Source organism: Brugia malayi, assembly GCF_000002995.4.
Source record: "Brugia malayi strain FR3 genome assembly, contig: Bm_v4_Chr2_contig_001, whole genome shotgun sequence".
Lineage (NCBI taxonomy): Eukaryota > Metazoa > Nematoda > Chromadorea > Rhabditida > Onchocercidae > Brugia > Brugia malayi.
In genome coordinates, this window is record NW_025062476.1 from 1698458 (window position 1) to 1720513 (window position 22056).

The window sequence follows — 22056 nt, forward strand, 5'->3', positions numbered from 1 at the left end:
TTTGTCGCTATATTAATATTTGAATTATTATATTTTGAAATAGTTGGGGAATAATATATAATTTACATTGGAAAGTTTATATAATGGAGTGTTTTCTAAAAATTTCAAAAAAAGAAAAGTATTTCAAAAAATCAAATTCCATCTTGATTACTTTATTCTTAATTCATTTTTCTGTCGTAAATCCAACTTTTGCTCATGATCGACCCCATTCAGCTTGCTATTTACATAGTGGAATAGTTTTAAATGGATTGCATGAATAGATGCTTTGAATTTGGTATAATAATTGTTGTGTTTGTTTTTTTTTTTTTTTTTTTTTTTTTTTCGTATGAAAATTATTATGTTTGTTTTTGCATTCGTTTTTTTTTTTTGATTTTAGTTCTATGGTGGTTATAAGGGACAAATATCATTTCAGTTGTAAACATTCATTGCAAAAATAGTGAAAGCCTCTCATTTTGGGTGTAAAGGTTAACCTCGTTGGTATTTATCATTTATTAATTCAATAAATATTATCCATTAAGAAGCTACTGATTCCATTCTATGAATTAAAAAAGTGATTTTTGATTAAGTGATCAAACTTTTGCTATGATATATTTAAATTTAATTTAATTTACGTAATATGACAATATGTATTATGTAGTTAGATGATATATGAGATATCATTAAAAATATTCATAGCAATTTTTGTATTCTGAAAGAATAAGTTAATACTGCTAATTGTATTGCCGCATCGTTTGATGCATTTAAATGAAATGATTTCCTTTAATTAAAAGAAAAAAAAAAGAAATGGTCCCCTTTGTTATTTCTAAATTGATCTAAAATTTGAAATATTTTCCTTTGTCATTTACTAAATTGATCTAAAATTTGAAACACTTTCAATTTTTGGATTGAAAGAATGAGTTTGAAACAAACAATTATGAATCATTTTTAAAACAATTTCTGAAATTGTTTGAAATTTCACTTTTTAAATTTCATTTAAATTATATAGCAACAAAATTTATAACTACTGAATTGGTTCTTCCGTTTCCTTCGTTCATTTTTTGGATTGTGATCAATGTTTCAGTTTTTTTTTTTAGACTATTGTATAAAGAATTGAAAACGACATATTTCATTTCTTTTCTTACAACTTTTCACTTTTAATTTTTGTTTTTGTTTTTTTTGAAATTGCTTTCTTCTCAACCGATGTAAATTTGTTTAGTTGTGCTTGGTTGTCTTCATCAATATCAAATCAGGATTGATAAATGAACTCTGAGAATAAAATGACAGTTTATTGTTAGTATTAAAAAATATATTTATAAATAAATCACTAATATAGCAATGATCAGTACACAGAAGTAATAGGTATAAAGCTCAAAGCTGACATTCTGTTGTATCATAGTATAAACAAGAAATGGATAAGATCAGTAGATTAACTAATGTAGTTTCTTCATGACAATATGAACTACAAAGTTTCCTTATCTATAATATTTATCTATATTTCTAAGTTTCTAATAGTATTATATAAGTGGAAATCTTAGCAAGGAACAGGATGTAGAAATTGCATTCTAAATGTTTTGTCAAAAATTTGTTTTGTTTATAAAATTCCTGTTTTAATACTTATTTAATTATATCAGTTTGAAAATTGCTCTCTGAAAGCGTAATTACTTTTGTATCAATCAAATAATTCTTAAATTGGACAATTTTCTTTCCATGTCATTCTTTTTGTTCAACAAATTTCATACAAATTCTTTCTTTTTTTTTCTCCCCTTCTGCTATTTTTCTCTCACTTCAAATTCATTACTTTTTTTTTTTTTTTTTTCAATTTTCCTTTCGATTTCTTTCATTCAATAAATCCTCTATTTTTCTCATTTTCTTGCAACTTCTCGTATAAAATATCGGCATTTTTTTCCTTTTTATTCCGCGCCCAACATGTATTGAACATTTTAAAGAAATAATGCGAAAAAATTGAGAATGGGAAATACGAGAACGATTATCATACTCTGACCATGAGTTGATTTTTAAGATTTTTGATTGGAAACTGATCATAAGTTCCCATTTCTTAACATATATTTTAATATATTTGTGTTTCATTTAATATTTGTGACAGTTGGATAATTGTTTTCAAAATTGGTATCAGTACTGATTGGATTTAATGATAGTTGAACTACCAAATGGACAAATTTCCGTAGTCTTTATGCTACTAAAAAATATAATTATTAGAAAGGAGTGAAGAGCAACTGTTCCATAATCTGATAAAATTGGAATTTGAACTGGTTGATAAATTTCATTATTAAATCACTGATAAGCTATCAACATAGTTTTGATTGATGAATATCTAAGCAAAAAAAAAAAAAAAAAAAAAAAAAAAAAGAGCGAAGAATTGGAAATGTGAAGGACGATCTTGTGATTATCGGTTTTTATTTTAAGACTTTTGATAAGAAAACCGATCAAAAGTTCCCATTTTTTAAAATATGAAATTTTTTTTTATCAAAAATCTAACATGCTATATAACAAAATTTTGTTAGAATTTTTGCTCATTTTTCACGAAATGATTTTTTTTAAATCATTTTTTTTTTGTTTGTCCGATTGTTAAACCATTACGCAAAATATTTCATTTTCCATTTAATTATTTCATTTTAAGATTAAGTTAGTTCTAAATTTTGCTTGATATATGAATGATGATGTTTCATTTCAATACTGCAGTGTAATGTTGCATAATGATTAAGTAGGATGGTTGTTTTGATGTAGCTGTAGTTATGGTTGATATCGATTAGAAAAATAATCAAATAGATGATGTCGGGCAATTTTTTAACAGTATGTGTTGTTGTTGTTGTTGTTGCCGTAACTTCATAATTGGACAAAGCTTTATTGTTCGATACATATGTAATAGGAAAGAAATTTACGATACACATATGTAATAAAAGGAAAGAAATGAACAAAATGAATATTAAATTACACTAACTGTTCATTAATTGTCCAATAAATTGTCGTACTTCCGTTCTACCACCACTATTATTGTTGCTGTTTGTGACATCGTTTATTGAAATTGAAATGACTGCGTTAAGTGCTGAGATGAACCAAACCAAAACCTCCAAATAATGTTTCAACTCCTTTTGTACAATGAGCATTGGCTTACAACAAATTGAGAGCTATCAGATGATCTTTACTCTTTATATAGTGGGAGCTGGTTTATAACGTTTGTTACAATGGTGACTGTCAAAGTGGAACATCTCTACAATATTTTGACATTACAAGTGAGATTAATTTATGACTAAACTATTGAAATGATGAACTTATAACCTCAGATATAACAGTTGAATATAAGTTTGAATTAATAAAATTTTAGAATGAAAGAATTTGGAAGAAATAATAAAAATTAAGCAGTACACATATTCAACGAATAATGAACATATTATGACATTATAGATGATCGATTGATCATACAAGTTTGAGTACAATTCGAGAGTTTGACTACAGTGTTGGAAAATAATGGCTTGATATGAAATTACAACAGTCTTGTAATTTATTTAAGGAATATTTAAATAAGAAAATCTTTGTTTCACAAATTTTTCTGCTTTTTTGTAGATTCAGTAGAAAATTATTTCGACATAAATTCAATTCAATTCAATTTTTTCCATTAAATGACATCAAATAAAGGCAAAATTTGTCGATTTCGCAAGACAACCAATCAGCAAATACGTTTTGTACTTTTCCTGTACGATTGATTGTTGAAAGAATTGAATGTAATTTATCATTGTGAAAATTTGAGAATTTTTTAAATCGGAATTTATGCCAATTAAAGTAAATTATTAGTGTTATGCCTCTATTTGATATTTTTCTTATTATTTGCTAGAATTTTATCATATGCAAAGAACAACATTGAAGCGCTAATTTTTCGTTAGAAAAAAAAAGTAGCGAAAAATCACTAAAACTACTTACTTTTTTTTATTAATAACTAAATTTTAAGTTTTTCCTTTTTTGTTTTTTAAAAAAAAATAAATTTCTTTTGCAAATGCAGACAGATTTTTTTTTTTTTCTTTTTTAGAATAGATAGATTTGTCCGTGCGTCTTCTCATCAATTAAATTACTTTTGAAAATTTAAAAGGATAGTACAAATGTGTTTCTTTCAGTTTGCAATCTTCTACTTTCCGGTGAAGCATAATTACATTTAACATAGTTTATTATCTTGTGATTTATCATTTTGGCAGAGCACTTTTTGCTCTTTTTTGCTGTAACAGTGACAGATAACAATTAAAAGGTATTTTTTTAGTCATTATGAATGGTTCAAAAAATGGAGAAAATGTTACTTAGGTTGTTTTTCTTTTTTCATTTATTGTCATCTAACAAATTATGTAATAATTATCTTTTATCAATATCTCTTTATATGATTATTTTCTCTTTTTTGCATGGAAGTATGTTTCCGTTAAATTACTGCAAATTATTGCTGTGATAATACAATCGATGATCATACTTTTCAACTATACATAATTTAAGGAATAATAAAATACTTTGAAATATATGATTAGATATTTGCCTAAAAAAAAAAAAAAAAAAAAGAAAAATGGATAACAAATGTATTTTTGACGAAAAACATAACTAAATGCTTATTTCATCACTTGTCTATATTTTAATTAATATTTTCATATTTCAAAGTGATTATTGAGTAATCTGAAAAGAAGAGGAATAAAAATGTGTGATTGTTGTTGATTCTTCATTCGTCATTTTTCATTCAGTTCAAAGATGGAAAAGAATGATTGAAAACAATAATCTGAAATTGGAAAGAATAAAAACCCGAGAAAGGACAAAATGTTAGGATGAAAATGAAGATGAAAGAAGGAAGGCGTGGACGAAAATAGGAGGAGAAATAAACAGAAACAAAAAGTAATAAGTAAATAAATTGTCAACATTTATTATTATTATTTAGTGCTAATATATATACATGAACAATGATTTTATTTGGTAAGATGAAGAGCTTTTTAAATTTCACCTTTGTTCCAAGTAAAATCAATTGTTAAAGTATTATCATACCTATTATAAACGAGAGATTAAAAAGGACTTAACTTTTTCAAAATTAATTTTTTGTTTGATCTGAAATTGATCTTAAAACGTAGTTCAACAACTTGCTACGCTATTTAAAAGAAAATGCTTTTCTTTGTGAATTTTCAGGAAATTTTTTCTGTGTTTTTCTGTGTTCTAATTGATCAAATTTCAAGTTATTTGTCCAACATCCAAACTTTTAATAGCTCATTGTTTACGATTCATAAAATGTAAAGCAAACTTTTGAAATTTGTTAGAAAATATTCGTTCTTCACTCCTTATTATACTATTATCGGTTGTTGTGGCTATTTGCTATCTTGCTTATTTATCCTATTTCCTACAGGTTTCAATGTTTGTAGCTATAACCTACCCAATGTTTATATTATTGCGATTGAGTAAATATCAGTTTGGTTCAGTAATTTGAACTATGCATTTAGTATTTGAATAATTTTTTTAATGAAACGATTGCAACTATTAAAGGAATTATGTAGAAAATAATTATAATTGTTGTAATGATAATGATGATATAAATATAAGTATAAGCATTACGATACAATATAAGATATTAAATTAAAATGTGTTAGTCTTTTTTTTCCTGACCGGATTTAAGCTAATATTTAGGTTGAATGATTTTTGTGGTACCGGATTCAAATTAATAATTATGATGATTGTTGCAGTACTGAATTCAAACTAATATTTAGTTTGAATGATTCTTACGGGTATTTTTTTCGTTTCACATGATCTATCATGATATAGATTTAATTAATTTCAAATTAATTTAATTCTGTTAGGTAGAGCCTTTTATCAATGCATTTATCAATTATTTGCTTCTTTTCTATTTTATTTCATAAATTCTTTTAAATATAGGATAAAAATTATCAGAGATATTTGTTCTATCGTGGAAAAAGGCAATCTGTTGTTTATTCATTCATTTTTTTTTTCTGTCGCAAAAAGCACAAACGTTTTATTTTTCAGAAAAATTCTCAGAAAGAACAGATATGAATTTCATTTTTTCACAGGAAAATTTCTCTTCTTTTTTCATGCTTATGCTATTTAATTGATTGAGAAATCAATCATTTTTATTTGCTAATGAGATCATTTTTATTATAATTTCACTATGTCATTCATTTCATTTAAATTCCTATGTTTAGCCTAGAAATATTTATAAGCAGAAAGATGTATGATTTATTGAATATTTATTGAATACCAAAAATTTGATAGAAAAAATTCGAAAAAAAAAAAAAAAAAAAAAAAAACTTAGATGTTAGATTAAAAAGACATAGAAAGAGGAAAGAAAGCGGAAAAATCGAATAAGGACATAACATGTGTAATAAATTTTTTTTTTTTTTTTTCAATTGAATTGTCTCTTACCTTTTAATGTTTGATACATCCATCTTTATTTCCTTCCCACTAATAATAATTTTCTGAAGGTTGTTTTTTTCTCTTCCTCTCTCTCTCTCTCTCTCTCTTAGATAAAAGTTAAAAATTTTCTCTCTTGCGACATATTTCTCTTTTTTTTTATGAAGAGTTTATTATTATTATTACTGTTATTATTATTACATTAATTTGAATGAATAATTTTATTTTATTTATTGAAATTATAAATAACCTATTAAAATTACACGATTTCTTGATTGTTATAAATGAAGAAGAAAAAGCATTGTAATTACTATTTTGCAGTATTATATTCGTTTTTCAAATCTTTGATATTCAGTTAATAGTTTGCTATGAATTTCTACAACTATTGTTTGTTTATTTTTGTTCTCCGAAAAATGATAAAAATAACAACGGGTATTTCAATTCATGTTCAACCACAGGAAATTACACTTACTATTGGTGAAGATAAAACTGTTCGATTTTATACTACGTAAGTTTCTTGTTACATTATCATTTTTTATAATAATAGATTCAAAAAATTGAATTTAATACTTAAATTTGCTTCAGTTAAATTATATGGTTTAATAGGTAAGTTTGATCAAATATATAAGCCATCAAATCTTGATAACATTAATCTGATAAGTTAAAATTATTTTTTAATTTGATATTACTACTAGTTTTTTTAAATTTATAACATCCTTATCATTATACTTATTTTTAATTTTTTACTTTTTATTACCTAATTTGCAGTGATAATTTGCCATCAGCTGTTGATATTACATTAATGCGATCAGATTCATTCGATGGTACACCACACATTTTCCAACTTGATAATCAGACACGATCAGCAAATGTTGTGATAACAGGCTTACAAATTACAAGTCATTCCGTATTGGAAATTCAAAAATGTAACTCTACAAAACCAATTGATAAATGTCCATTCAAGTATGAATTTTAATTTTCTATTAGAAATTTTTAATTTTCTTCTATTAGACATAATAAATTTTGTTGATGTAGTGAAAAATTTGATGTTAAAATTTGAGGGTAAGTGACAAGTAAATTAATAAATGGACCAGTAAATTTTATCATTTTTAAATCAAAAAATTTCAATTTTCTTTTTTTTTTTTGCGATAAATTTTCATACTTTTTTTTTTTACTTTCGTTTTTTTTTTTTTTTTTCGGTGAAATGTGAAAGTTACGTATAAAAATGCATTAAAATGACATTGATTCTATGTGTAAAATTTGTTCGAAAAAAAAAAATTCGAACTAACAGATAGTTTTTATGTGTTAAAATTGTGCGAATCTTTTCTTTTTTTTTCACTTCCTTTTCAAAAATTAATCTAACAAACATAGAATTTAAAAGCATCTTCAATATATATATAAATCATATTGCAATGAACAAAAGTAATTGAAATATTTTTAAAAATTTATTTCCAATTTTTAGTGATTTGGAGTCTGCTTTTGTGAGGATTAAAGTGGTGCACAGTAAGCTATTATCAATTAGCATTATTATTACTGGTTGGATATATTTCTTTGCATGGAGTATATCATTTTATCCACAAATAATTCTTAATTTTACTAGGAAAAGGTAAATTTAAAAAAATCTATTTTACAATAGAATTTTATTTAGATATTTTTGTTAAAATTTTGGTATAAAATTATAAATGTTGCAGTTTAAAATTTATACCTGTTTAATATTATTTTACAAATTTTATAACATGCTACTTCCAGTGTTATTGGATTAAATTTTGATTTTTTGTTACTAAATATTATTGGCTTCACATGCTATACATCTTACAATGTTTTGATGTATTTTGATACATATATTCAGGTTTGAAAAATATTTGATCAAAATTTTAATTTGCCATAAATTTCTCAAAGTTTATTATTGATTTCTGATTCAGAGTACATTTCATTGTGTAAACTTTTTTCTTTTTTTTACCCCTGAACTATAGGAAAGTACATTAAATTGGGGAAACTTTGACCTATGATTTATAACAAATATTAAAGTTGAAGGTTGACAAAATTTTTTCATCCAAATTTTCAATCATTGATAATAATTGCTATATAATAATAATTATTATTATAGAACAACTGTTAGAATATATGAGGAATTTGAAAAATTTTTTAAAATTTTTTGAGTTTAATTAAATTATCAAATAAATGATTTTGGTCTTTGAAAATATAACAACTATTAGCTATAAATTAATTGAAATAATAGGATAAATGAAATAAATTTTAAATTTCATTATTATTATTATTATTATTTTCTTTTTTAATAATTGCTACATAATAATAATAATAGAACAACTATTAGAATATTTGAGGAATTTAAAAAATTTTTTGTAATATTTTTTGAGTTTAATTAAATTATCAAATAAATGATTTTGATCTTTGAGAATATAACAACTATTAGCTATAAATTAATTGAAATAATAGGATAAATGAAATAAATTTCAAATTTAATTATTATTATTTTCTTTTTTTCAGGAATTATATGAACATAATTATCCTCATAGTTTAATTCCCGTCTTATTAAATGATGTTGTATTTGCTACACATGCACTTTTTGCATGTCTTATCACTGCTCTACAATGCTTTCTCTATGATGTTAGCTTATAAAATTTTCATATATTTCTTATTATTTAATTTTCTCAATAAATATATTTATAATTTTTGCCTTTTTAAAGTTTAAATTGTTCAGATTTATCCAAAAAAAAAAAAAAAGAAAAAAAAATTAAAATTTAATTTGTAATTAAATTAAAATTTCTATTTTTAGCGTGGTAATCAGCGTATTTCATATACTTGTTGGAGTATTGCAACTTTATTTGGACTAATTGCTGGAGTAACATTACTATTAACAGCATTTGAAATAATGAATCCATTACAGTACATTATGTGTTTATCATATATTAAAATGGCTGTTACTGTATGTAAATATTTTCCACAGGTAACAAAGTTTTTTTTTTTTTTTTTTTTTTTTTATTGCAAAAAAAGAAAAGTGATAAAATATTTATTGAAAAGATAGAAAAATAATCGAAAATAGTTTCATTTACCTGTGCTAAGGTTGTAATAAATATTTTTCTGTAGAAAAGTTAAATTATTATGAATAATATTCACAATAATTTAGGTTTAGTAATTTTCACTCATCCAATTTTGATTGTATTTTATAAAATAACAGATTAAAAATTGTAAAATTATTCCAGTGTTTTCTGTTAGACTTTAAAATATTATTGCTGACAAAATTTTTAGCAATATAATTAGTTGTGCTGATTTAACTGTAAACGAGTAATTTATCAAGTCCACTTAATGCGGCTTTTTTTTTTTCGGAAATTTAACAATCCTAAAAGGGGTTGGCGATTCTTAAAAATTTTTTGAATGAATGTTTTTTCTTTTTTTTTTTTTTAATTTTATTTGAGGCGTTTATGAATTTTCGACGAAGAAGTACGATTGGATGGTCAATAGGAAATGTTTTATTGGATTTTTTGGGTGGATCGATGGATATTACACAAATGATTTTGCAAGGAGCAAATACAGGTTGTAAACAAAATTGAATTAAAATAATTGAAAAAAAAAATATATTAATGTGATTAGAAAGAAATGTTTAATTTCATTTTTATACTAATTTCAATTTTTAGTCAGATGAAGGAAAGGTAATGGATGAATATTTTGTGCATTATGTGTGAAATAATTTCTAATAAAATAATTATACATAGTAGAAATAAAGTAATTTAGTACTATTAATAAAAGTTCATTTGTCTTTTATTTTCTGCAAATTCTTCTTTTTTACATTTTTAGCAAAGTTTGGTTTTTTTTTTATGATTTTTTTTTTTTTTTTTTTTAAAAAAAATTAAGAGTTAAATTGATTAGGTTAGGATGGGATTATTTAAACTTACTTTTTTCATAAATACAATTTACTTTAATATTTTTATATAAGAAACTTTATTATTTTTTATCTGAAAATATTTTATTAGGGAAAAAGCCTCTTTAACATAACTTTTTATTATACTTTTTATTTCCTTACTTCTTTTAAAATTTCAATCCACCAAAAGTTTTTATATACTTTTAGAAATTCATTACTTTTTTTTTTTCGTTTAATCATCAGAAAAATCACTCATAGTCTTCAAATGCATAAAAAGAAAAGTTATTTAAAAGGAGAAGTAGCTCAAATAATTATACTTCTTAATTCTCATGCATTAGTCTTTTCGTAAGTGTTGGAAATAATAGATGAAAATATAGTTATTATGTAAAAGCGAAAGGAAAGAAAGAAAATTTTATCAGTAAGTAATTAATAAATAGATCAACTTATCAGTAATTGCCTTATGAAAACAATACTTTAGTAATGAAAAAAAAAAAAAAAAACAAAAAACAAAAAACTGAAATAAATATTTTGAAATTCTAGACGACTGGTCAATATTTTATGGAAATCCAGTGAAACTTGGTCTTGGTTTGGTATCAATGATATTCGATGTAATCTTTATGGTGCAACATTATTGTCTTTATCGAAATTCTGGTGAAGGTGTGACTTTAAGTACCTCTGCAGAGAGTACCATGAATGACTCAGATCAGTCAGACATAAACATATTACCAGAAGTTGTAGACGTGAACGACGAACAACATATCGTCATCTGATATTTGTTTCGTTGTTTTCACGTGTTGCACTTCTTTTTTTTTTTTCTTCCTCCTACAAGATTCTCATTTATTTTAATTAAATTCCTAAGGTCTCATAAAATGGGCACAAGGAAAAATTGGTCAGAAAAAAAAAAAATCTGTAAGTTATTTATTTCAAATATTGTCAAAACAAATCTGTTAGAAAATCACTTTTTTTCTTTTGGTTTAGTTCTGATGCTGTACAAATTGTCAGGAATTATCTTTGGGTGTCAAAAAGAAAAATAATTAATTAATACGTTTGTTTAGAAGTGGGAAGCTTCAAATTAAAAAAATTTTTTTTTTTTGAAGCAAAAAAAAATCAATGCAATATCTCTTATTGGAGATTTCATCGTACTTCGATGTTGCATTGAACAATAATATCATTACCAAATATCTGTCTCCAATCCTTTTTCTTTTCTTTTATAATAGCCAGGAAATAATTAAGTTTGGGAATTTTACGTACACTCCCGTAAATTCTTAAAGTATTATTTCGTTGCTCAATCCTGATTTAATGATCAGGAAAAAAGGCTTAGAAAGGTGTTACATTGTATCAAATCAGTACTTCGTCTAGATATTCCTTTAATTTGAACCATTACATTTTAATTAGAAGTTTCCTGTCTTTGTCGTTTAAGACCTTTCCGCCTCATTTATTAGATTCGAAATAATTTTTGGAATCCTTTACATATAAGAAAACTCTTAAAACAACTTACCTGCAAAAAACTGATTTGTGGGCTTCCCTTTTTTTTCTTTTTTTGCTACGTTCTTCTTGCTTCTCCAAAGAGCTACCGTTTGTCGGACTCAACGACCTCATTTTAAAGCTAATATTATTAAAAATTATTATTATTACTATTATTTTCATTACTACTAATTATTATTATTATCATTTTTATTATTATTACTATTATTATCAATTATTATTATTATCATTGTTATTATTATTATTGCTATTATCATCATCTATTACCAAATATTCGGAAGCTTTATTGTACATATTTTTTACATTTATTCTGAAGTTCCCAGGTAACCAAATTACTTTATGAACTAACTGGTTCGTTTTTGTCACTGCATGACAAAATGAAAATACGGCAAGTACTTCAGCAGATAAAATGCCCACGAATGACTCTTGGGAAAAAGGAGAAATTTGAATGTTGTTTCGAATTACGCTACCCAATATTTTGCATGTAACACGCTCATGCATTTCTAGCACGGGTGTATGAAATATTGTGGAAGTAGAAATTTCATGACCTCAACAATATTCCGGGAAAAAGTTACAAAACTATTCCGTAAGATCGATCAGTTTTGTATGGATCATATAGGATATTTCGGATTTTCAATGGAAAAATTAAAATTGATAGGTTTTAGATGGTGCAAAGGAAAATGGTAGTAAACCAAATATGGAACTACCGTTACAACTATCACCATTATCGTTATCGATGCCGTGAAGAATTCCGGAAATTGCTAACATTGGAAAGGAATATCACAATCGACTTGTATCTTTGATGATAATAATAGTATGATTAAACTAGGGAAGAGAATTCCAAAACTTCTTTACTAAAAAGTAGGAAAAAATTGCGATTTGCCAAAACAGTAAATTTACGATGATACAACATATTTTGCGACAACAATAGTAATTTTTGTTATGAAGCGTTTGCTAAAATAATGAGTTAATCATCTACAGTGGCAGTCCTGCAACAATAACAAAAAGTTTTGCACCAACAACAACAAATTCTCGGAAATGTAGTTGTGATTTCCACATTGCACAATATGATTAATTTGAGAAACGAATATCATTTGAGGAAATTGGATAACGATGAGAAATTTTCAAAATGAGAAATTCAAAATTGATAGTGGGATAAACGTTAAAGGATTGCAGTCAAAATCAATGTGTTAACCAATTGAAGCAGTTGTAAATTTTCGCCGTGCGTTTAAATCGGACAAACACCTCACATTTTCAGAAAGTTTCTCTTTTAGGGCTTTTTCTAATACACCAAGACATTGTTCAATGGATAACTGATCCTAAAAAAAAAAAAAACTAACTCTAGGTTAGTTTCATTAAAAATTAAAAAAAAAAAAAAAAAAAAAACAGGAGCAAGGATCTCTAAGAACGATATAACTTTGTATTTCCGATATAACTTATGCATTTATATAACAAAAAAAAAAGAAAAAATACCACTGGTAATTTTGAGTATCCGATAACAGGCAGTTGCCGTAAACAACGTCCACTCAAGCCAGAAGCACTTCTGCAAAAATACTACTTATTCCACTAAAATTACTTATATATGTATCACGTTAGTATACTCTATATAATACAAACTCGTTTTCACCCCAATAACTGCTTGAAACACAAGGCTAATAATTATAGTAACATTACAAACTAGTTTACCGCGACAACTGCATAAGCTTCTCACAATGTGGACCATTTGCATATTGTTCAGAAAACCACGGACCAGGCTCCACAATTCCAATCTAAAATTTTTATGAAACTTTTGATGCCATTATTTTGATCTTTTTTATATTTTCATGATAGACTTTCAATTTCCAATGTTGAGATTTACCCTCTGCATTTCTTGAATGCATGAACGAAATATGGCGTAAATTGCATTTGCTGAAGGATAACCAACGAAACGACTTAAATCTGTTCTATCCGTAAAAGCTTCATCCAAGCTCTGAAAATTAAAAAAAAAAAAAAAAAAAAAAGTACAGAAAGATGGTTGCTGTTATCAAAATCCAAAAATTTTGTAGCAAGAAATTTCGCTTTTCCTAGATATAGTCATAAATTTCGTAGATATAATCATTTTTGCTGGCTTTCGGAAAGAACAAAAGGCGTGCCTCTGTTATGTTGGAGGTGGTGAAAATAAATATGTTACTACGTCGACGTATATAATCCACTTGAGTAAGAACAGCATTTACAGCACGAATTGCATCCGTTGGTTCGTTTCGATTCAACAAAGCGCTTCGAGCTATCGTTAAGCTTTCCACCTTTAAAAAAAATAAGCCATTATGGCACAAAATAAAATTTGATAAAAGAATTATTGAATCATTAAATATAATATTTTTCCAGTAGCAAAAAATCTTAATTCCAAATTAAACAAAAACACCAGATACAGCGATTTAATTAGGTGGCTTCAATCTTTGTAAAATTTATAATTTTACAAAGATTCTATATCAGTAATATTGCTAAAATAAAAAAGAAAAAATCAGTATTGAAAAGAATGGCTACGATAATGTAAAAATATGCTTACTTCATCAATAAGTACAAAAACAAATGCTTTTGGATCTTCTGCGAGTTCTTCAATTTGTTTAAACATACTTTGGATCAATTTTCCACTCTAAAGATTAATGGAGTTTTAGAACTTCTTTGATATGATACAATATCAGTGATAAAACGTTAAACAGACAGGTTATAATCCCTATGAACGTAATATTAGATAGTCTCGGTAATACTGTAAACATCAGTAGATTTGCTAGAAACTATTTCAGTGTCATCAATACTATTACCTCAGAAAAAAATTTTGAGAAAAGACCATGGCTGTTAATTTCCACAAAATATATCCTTTTGTATTTTTGGCTAAATCGTATAGCCAACTTTTGGGCCAGTGCTCTGCAAAGGGATGTTTTGCCTGTTCCTGGTGGACCTGCAACGTACAATGCAATGCCTTCATATTTCAAAGAATGCTTAATTTCCATCTAGTTTTGAATTCACCACTAATATCAAAGTATCAATTTCAGCTTTATTTTGAAAAAATTCTGTATGTAAAGCAATTTGCGAAGTTAAAACAACAAACCGTGCAACAAAATCATTCGGTTTACTCTTAATACTGTAGTATTTGTATTTTTCTCCGAAAGCCTGACCAGTGCGTAAATGTAAGAAAATAGCTGAAGAAACATAGCCTCATAAACATAAATTTTATTTTCAATTTCCTAAATGGTCTTAAGTTTTCCTCAACGAATAGCGCTATAGATTTCACTGAAAATTTTGAATGCAAGGAAAAATATTGACAAAAAGCCAATAGTATCCAACTAGAAAAAAGCTTGACAGTTATTATGGAAGCAACAACCAAACATCTAAAAACGGAGCTGGAAAGTGAAGAAACGAAAAATTAATGCAAAACTAACAGAAATGTCACAGTGCTTAAATTAAAGGTTAAAATTAACCATTTTTAACTTACTTCATCTTTAATGGAATCATCGAAAATCAAATTTTCCCAAATTCCATCAAATTCACGACAAGGCAATTCCCACAGCAATGATCCGGCAGTATTAGATTCGGAACCATATTCACCTGACTGAGCTTCTAGTGTCTGCGCATCACGATTCAATAATTTATATAGATGTAAATTTGCAACTGTTAGCGAAGTATCAGATATTGTCAAGAATTCTCCTAAAAATATTAGAAAATAACTGAAGGAAACTTAATTACGGAATCAAGAAACAAAGAATTTTGCGTGAATTATTTCCAAAAGCTGCAAAAATTTCGAAACTTGCTGGAAAAAAAAAAAGGAACAAAAAGTCAAAAAGTAAACCTTCGGGAGTATCCGAGCAAACAATAAATACATCATCAATTATTTTACTAAATTCCTTATCAGATGGTAGTGCTATCGGATGACCATTACGAATATTTTTAATGGATAAAATCGCTTTGTGAATTTCAGGTAACAACTTTTCAGCATCCTTTCTCGCACTAAAAATCAGGTTTCGAAAGTAATGTTTTAAAAAACAGAATTGTTCTGTCGCTCCCGGGTGGGCTTGAACCACCAACCTTTCGGTTAACAGCCGAACGCGCTAACCGATTGCGCCACGGAAGCACGTCCACCTATGCTACATTCCCAATAAACTGGAATCCCATAATTCTATTATTTTTAATGTATTTGCGCATAAGAACGGAAATTTTGTATAAAAGTGTCACAATTCAACTCATTTGATTTAGCTTTTGTGGTCGTATTTGTACGGTTACGTGAATATCACGTAGAATTAGCAGAACAATCGAATAATTTCTCCCGAATCACTTCAACTCTTTTTTTTTTCCACATCAACTTGTTATGAATTAAAAAAAAAAATATCTGTCATGAATTAAACTAATATTTAAAAGCTAAACTGAATTTTCTACGTGTTATCAATTAAAATTAAGAGCTAAAAGCTAAAGTAATCCAAAAAATATATAGATGTCAAAAAAAAAAAAGTCGAAAAATAAAAAGCGTACCGAACTGTTATCTAGGAGTGAAATTTTAAAATAAAAACAAAAAAAAAAAAAACATACAACTTGTCAATTTAAAAAAAAAAAAATCCATTTGTAAATGAAAATTGAAAAAAAAAACTTACATCGTTGGATTCAAACGTATTTCTGCATGAAAAGACGGATTGGATTGTGCAATTGTTTGCTGTTTGTTAGGAATACCTCTCATTATCATAGCCCAAATGGAAGCGCTTAAATGCTCTACAAAATTCTCCATTTTATAGACTTTCTAACTTCTTCCTCAGAAATCTTTCTGGAATTTTAAAATTTTTCACTTATAAATCAAAAAAAAAAAAAAAAAAATTTAATTTAAATTAAATTTATCACATTAATAGAACTACCTAGAATTAAATTATCAAAATATAAAATTACACCAAGCAATCATTCACCTTGCCACCCAACCACCCCTTACCTTACACCGCTCCTACCTACCCGCTACATCCCCGCTCGGTACCAAAGGACATTTTTTCGCGCTATTATGATTCCTTTGAAATTTCTCAAAATAGCAGCGGTCTAACAGCTGCGACAATTGCGCTCCAATATTTATTATTTCTTATGATTAAAGATCGTTTGTTGAAAATGTCGCCAAAATTCGAATTTGCGACTTTTTTAAAATTTTATCACAATTATCTTCTGATTTATAAATGTAATTGAGTGTTGCGAGAGTAATAGTATGATGATTATAATAGTTGTAATTATATAATCGAGAAGATATCGAGAACAAAACAATTCATAGTTATTGATAATGTAATCCAGGAATGGTTATAAATTCAGTTTACATTTTGATTACTTGTAATTATGATTATAACTATGATTATAGTTATAACAAATGATTATATTTATAATTATAGTTATAATAGTGGTTATGTATCATTTAATTTTGATATTAAAATTAATTTTACTGATAAATTTAAGTATGAATGATTGTGATAATTACATCGCTAGTATCAGTTTTTGTAATTTAAGTAATGAAATCAATTGAAAAATTTTCAAAATTAAGTGCTAAAAAGCTATAAAATTAATATTCATCAAAAAAAAAACTTTTTTTGAATTTAATTGACGCTTTCAGTTGCATTGCACTCTTATTTTTTATTAAACGTCATCTGTTCACATCCTAAAAAAGTAGAAAATTTACTTTAAAATGAAACTTAAAACGTTATTCACTATTCGAGACAAATTATTAAATTTAATGTTTGATATAAACTATCAGCCAATTTTTCTTTACGTTGAATAATACTAAAGAATTCAAGTAATTAAAATTGATGAGTTAGCTAGTGGAATTATTTCTACTTAATTCATATGATTAACATTAATTCGAGAAATATTGAAATAATCAATCGATGATATATTTGACACAATTTGACAATGATTCAATTCGTAAGTAATTTATTTGAAATATAACAGATAAAAACATTATCACTTTTTTCTTTTTTTGGATATGAAATCGTTTCAGATTTCATTGATATAATAAATTTCATACCAACTTTACGTCTAGACGTATAAATGTCACGTTTATAGATATATAAGTTGACGTGATTTCAGTAGACTATGACTGATTCTTAATGACATATCTATATTTCTTACGTTAAATGACATCGACAAAAGTAATAATAATATATATGAATTAGGTGAAACAAATCATAAGTAATTTAGTAGTGTATGAATTACGTGGAATAAACAACGTGAGTAGTAATGATAAGTAATAATAACATATGTGAGTGATGATAATACATGGAATTACGTGGAATAAGTAACGTAAGTAATAATGATAAGTAATAATAATATATGTAAGTAATGATAGTATATGGAATTACGTGGAATAAATAACGTAGCGTGTGCGCATGCCTACATACATACGTATCTGTTGTATGTGTATGTATATATATGTGTGTATGTATGTTTGTGTATGTGTATATGTATATATATATATGTGTGTATGTGTATGTTTGTTTGTGAATGTGTGTTTGTATGTGTATGTATATGTGTGTGTGTGTGTTTGCTTGTATGTTAAACTTACATTATTATTATCACTTAATCACTTACCTACAATTTTCTTATCATAATTACAACCTGTAATTAATTAATTGTTACCTGGAAAAAGTATGCTAATATTATTAATTGATCAGTTAAAGTAAACTTTCACAGTGTAATAAAAAAAAAAAATCTTTTAATTACAGCAATATTCACTGTAATCTTTTTGCTGCAATATTATTAGTAAAATTCAATCATAGCAACAAATTAAATTATCTCAAAAATTTTGAAATAAATTTTATATTTAATGGAAGGAATGTATGCCTTCTCATTTCTTTCTCATAAATAATTTACAATTTTATCAATTTATTGAGAATATATTTAGTTTATGCTTTACATTCAACTAAAATGGTTGTCAAGGATACGAAATATCAAAGCTGCTTCATCACTTTTTCTTCTCGAAGTTAGCAGATGCACATAATGTAGGTTAAATTTTAAAATTGAATATTTTAAATAAATTTAAAATAGAAATAGTAATAATAATATGAGCTTAGGGTTAGATGATAGATAATAATTCATCAATTGATTTTGTATATTTCTCTCTGATTGCATTGCAAATTTATCATATAAAATCATTAAAGAGATATTTTTAAATTGAAATGTATATTTTTGTTTTCTTACGCTTTGTTTACCATTTTATATTGATCATTTTACAAGTTTCAAAATTTTTTTTAAATTCAAAAAAAAAAAAATTCTTTTAAGTTCAAATGAAATATTTATTTTTTGAATTTTTTAATCTGACTTTTTTTTTTTTTTTTAATCAAATAAAAACATTGTTTGGATTAATTTTAATTAAAATATTTAATTACAGATTATTATTTTTATTACAATTCTTTCAATATCTATAAATAAATGTATGCATATATGCTAATTAATAATTTTATCATTTCAGTTAAGTGATGGCTAATAAATATGGTATTTTATTATTGGTACAAATTTGCATGTTATTATTAGATCTCACATTTAATATTCTCGACATATTGCTTAAAACAGATAATACCATTCAATTGATGCTTCATTTGTAAGATTTGCAAATTATTATTTCTAGGATATCATTAATTTAATTAGATTCTTTGATAAAAGATAAGATAATAAGATAAATAATAATAAACAAAATAATAAAAGTTCCCAACAATCATATTAATCAATCTAAAGAAATGTTTTGATATTAAAATAATATCAAAAATTATAAAATTTTGTAGATTTCATGGAAAACGAAACAGTCAGTCCTTAAATTTCTGATATTTCAGATAATAATATTTCATATATTTACTTTTATTTCATTTTTTTTTTTTTTTTCACATATTTATTTTTACAAAAAAAAAAAAAAAAAAAAAATTTCATCAATTTTATTTCTTATGAATATTTCATCTATTATGATAAATATCAGAAAAAAAAAAAAAAGAAAAAAAAAACTTCAATTTAGCATACAATATTAAAAAGAATTATTTATTACTTATACTATCATACTTTTTCTAATTAATTGTTAATTGAAAGTAATTTATAATTTTAATTTAAACAAAAAAAAAAAAAAATTAATAATGAATGATTGACTAATTGATTTGATTTTTTTTTTTTTTAAAATTAAAATTAAGATAATATTACAGATTGCAAGATGCATTAATTATACTCAGTATTATTATTATTCTCATTGCTTTCTCATCAACATTTGTCTTTCAAGCAGGCCTTATTACTTTATTGCTCAAAAAATTTGCATCAACAATTATTCTATCTTTAATATATCTTTTATTATCTGTACTTCTTCATTTCTATGATATGGTAAATTTAATTTGATTTAATTTTTTTTTTTTTTTATTAAATAAGTTTGAAAATTAAAATCAAAATTTCATCGTATATTAATTTCGAATTATTCAGTTTGTAAATGAGATAAAATAAATTATGCAATAGTCATTTGTAAATGACCATGAAATATCACAACTATATAGAATATATTGAAATTATTGAAGCTTACGTTAAACTTACGTTAAATTACGTAAGCTGTTAGAGTTTACGTAATTTAACGTAAGTTTTTATGTCATATTATTTAGCTAAGGTAACTCAGAGCTTACGTAATTTAACGTAAGTTTTTATATCATATTATTTAGCTAAGGTAACTCGTTACTTTCAGATTGAAATAGTGAATATGCTTAAAACATATGCAAGTATTTCAAAAATATTACTTATTTGTTACTTTGAATTATAACTTACGTACGTTAATTATAATAAAGTATTTGTTGCAGCGTCAACGTTGGACCACTACAAACCAAAGTAAATGGTCATTGATTTTTTTTATATTGTATATTTTGCAACGAATCAGTAAGTTCAACATTTTAACTTTTTCTTTTACTTAATTTTACTAATTTATCTCTCTCCATTTATCATTATAGTGATAAGAAATAAAAATTCGTTTAATTTTATCCTAATTGATCTATGATAGATATCACATATAAAAAGCTTATGGGAACGAGAAAGAAAATTGTTTAATCATTCGAAAATGTAATTTTAATCGAAATGGAACAGAGAAACAGAATGAAAGAACAAATAAATATTAAAGAAAAATAAAGAAAACTTAATTAAAAAGTAGAAATTGCAGTAAATTTAAATAGGATGAAAAATTTTCTAAAAAAAATATTTTATTTTAAATGACATAAAAACAATTTAACTATTATTTGTCCTTTCATTTTAGCAGCAATATTATATTATTTCACATATAAAAGAACGATATTACTGTTATCAAATCCCAAATATCATCATGATTCAGAATGGATTCGTGAACAAATACGTCAAAAAAATTAACACTACTAAATTATGCATAAGTAAGTAAATAAATTTATATATTACTCAAATAAAACAATAAATATTGTTTACATCTTTATTTTCGATCCTTAAATGAAGAAAAAAGAAAATATTATACACACAATAAATTTAGAACAAATTGAAAAATGTTTGTTTATGTACAATTAATAAATAATACATTATGTTAGATTACAATAACTAGTATAAATTTTGATTTATAACTACAAAATTATTCAATATTTATTGATTAAAAAATTTGAAAACTTCTCAATAAATCTAAACATTTTGATATTTATTTAATAGACTATCAAAGTTTTGATATTTAATTTTGTTAATAATTAATTAATTTTTCATATTATCACAGGAAACTATTTCGCATTCCAAGTAAATATTCCAGGATTCGAAGATAACGAATTGCTCCGCGTAGTATTTCTTGTTTACTCATTTTTTTATTGATTGGATAACTTGGAATGATTTGTCGAAGCTGAAACAAACTATTAATTTAGCTAAATGTTTAAATAAAAAAAAAGAAAGAAATATGAAATGAATGGTTTATTTAATCTTGCAAGAGAACAAAATTATAAATGAATGAGAATAAATTATTAATTTCATAATTGTCAAAATTAAAGAAAGTCAATATCGAGAATTTCTAATGGTATTATATTTCTCGAATGATGTAACATAAATTGTCACACATTTATTTTGATATATTTTAAGCTCTTAGCATTATAGCATTGAAAAAAAGAAAAAAAAAGAACTATAGCAAATGATAGAAGATAGAAAGATATTACTTCTAAAAATGCGTTATTTATTTGAAGTTGACGATCTCGCTCTGTTCTATTTTGGCACATTATCTGGAAATTTCGAGAAACAAATTATCGAAATCCATACAGAAATTTCAGATTGAACACAAAAAATTCGACCTTATAATCTAAAGAGTATTGATTTTAATATTT

At 25.1% G+C, this 22056-nt stretch overlaps 2 protein-coding genes and 1 non-coding gene across 3 annotated transcripts; 1 reads left to right on the top strand and 2 right to left on the bottom strand.

Annotated features, from left to right (window-relative positions):
- Positions 1 to 6785: 6785 nt before the first annotated feature.
- Positions 6786 to 12482, top strand: Bma-ctns-1 (Uncharacterized protein; the record flags this gene model as incomplete). Its single annotated transcript, XM_043078107.1, has 9 exons — positions 6786 to 6880; positions 7141 to 7335; positions 7835 to 7978; positions 8122 to 8221; positions 8881 to 9000; positions 9170 to 9340; positions 9810 to 9927; positions 10793 to 10909; positions 12403 to 12482. 9 exons carry the CDS (start codon positions 6786 to 6788, stop codon positions 12480 to 12482), a joined length of 1140 nt encoding a protein of 379 aa, XP_042934041.1.
- A 445-nt stretch (positions 12483 to 12927) lies between these two features.
- Bma-pch-2 (ATPase, AAA family protein) lies at positions 12928 to 16490 on the bottom strand (the record flags this gene model as incomplete). Its single annotated transcript, XM_001895119.2, has 11 exons — positions 12928 to 13056; positions 13211 to 13280; positions 13424 to 13506; positions 13596 to 13706; positions 13930 to 14019; positions 14283 to 14369; positions 14539 to 14675; positions 14826 to 14916; positions 15210 to 15421; positions 15564 to 15721; positions 16360 to 16490. The coding sequence occupies 11 exons, from the start codon at positions 16488 to 16490 to the stop codon at positions 12928 to 12930; spliced, it is 1299 nt and encodes a 432-aa protein (XP_001895154.2).
- On the bottom strand, positions 15772 to 15845 carry Bm14554. Its single transcript has one exon. It is a non-coding gene; the product is annotated as a tRNA-Asn (tRNA).
- Positions 16491 to 22056: the final 5566 nt, after the last annotated feature.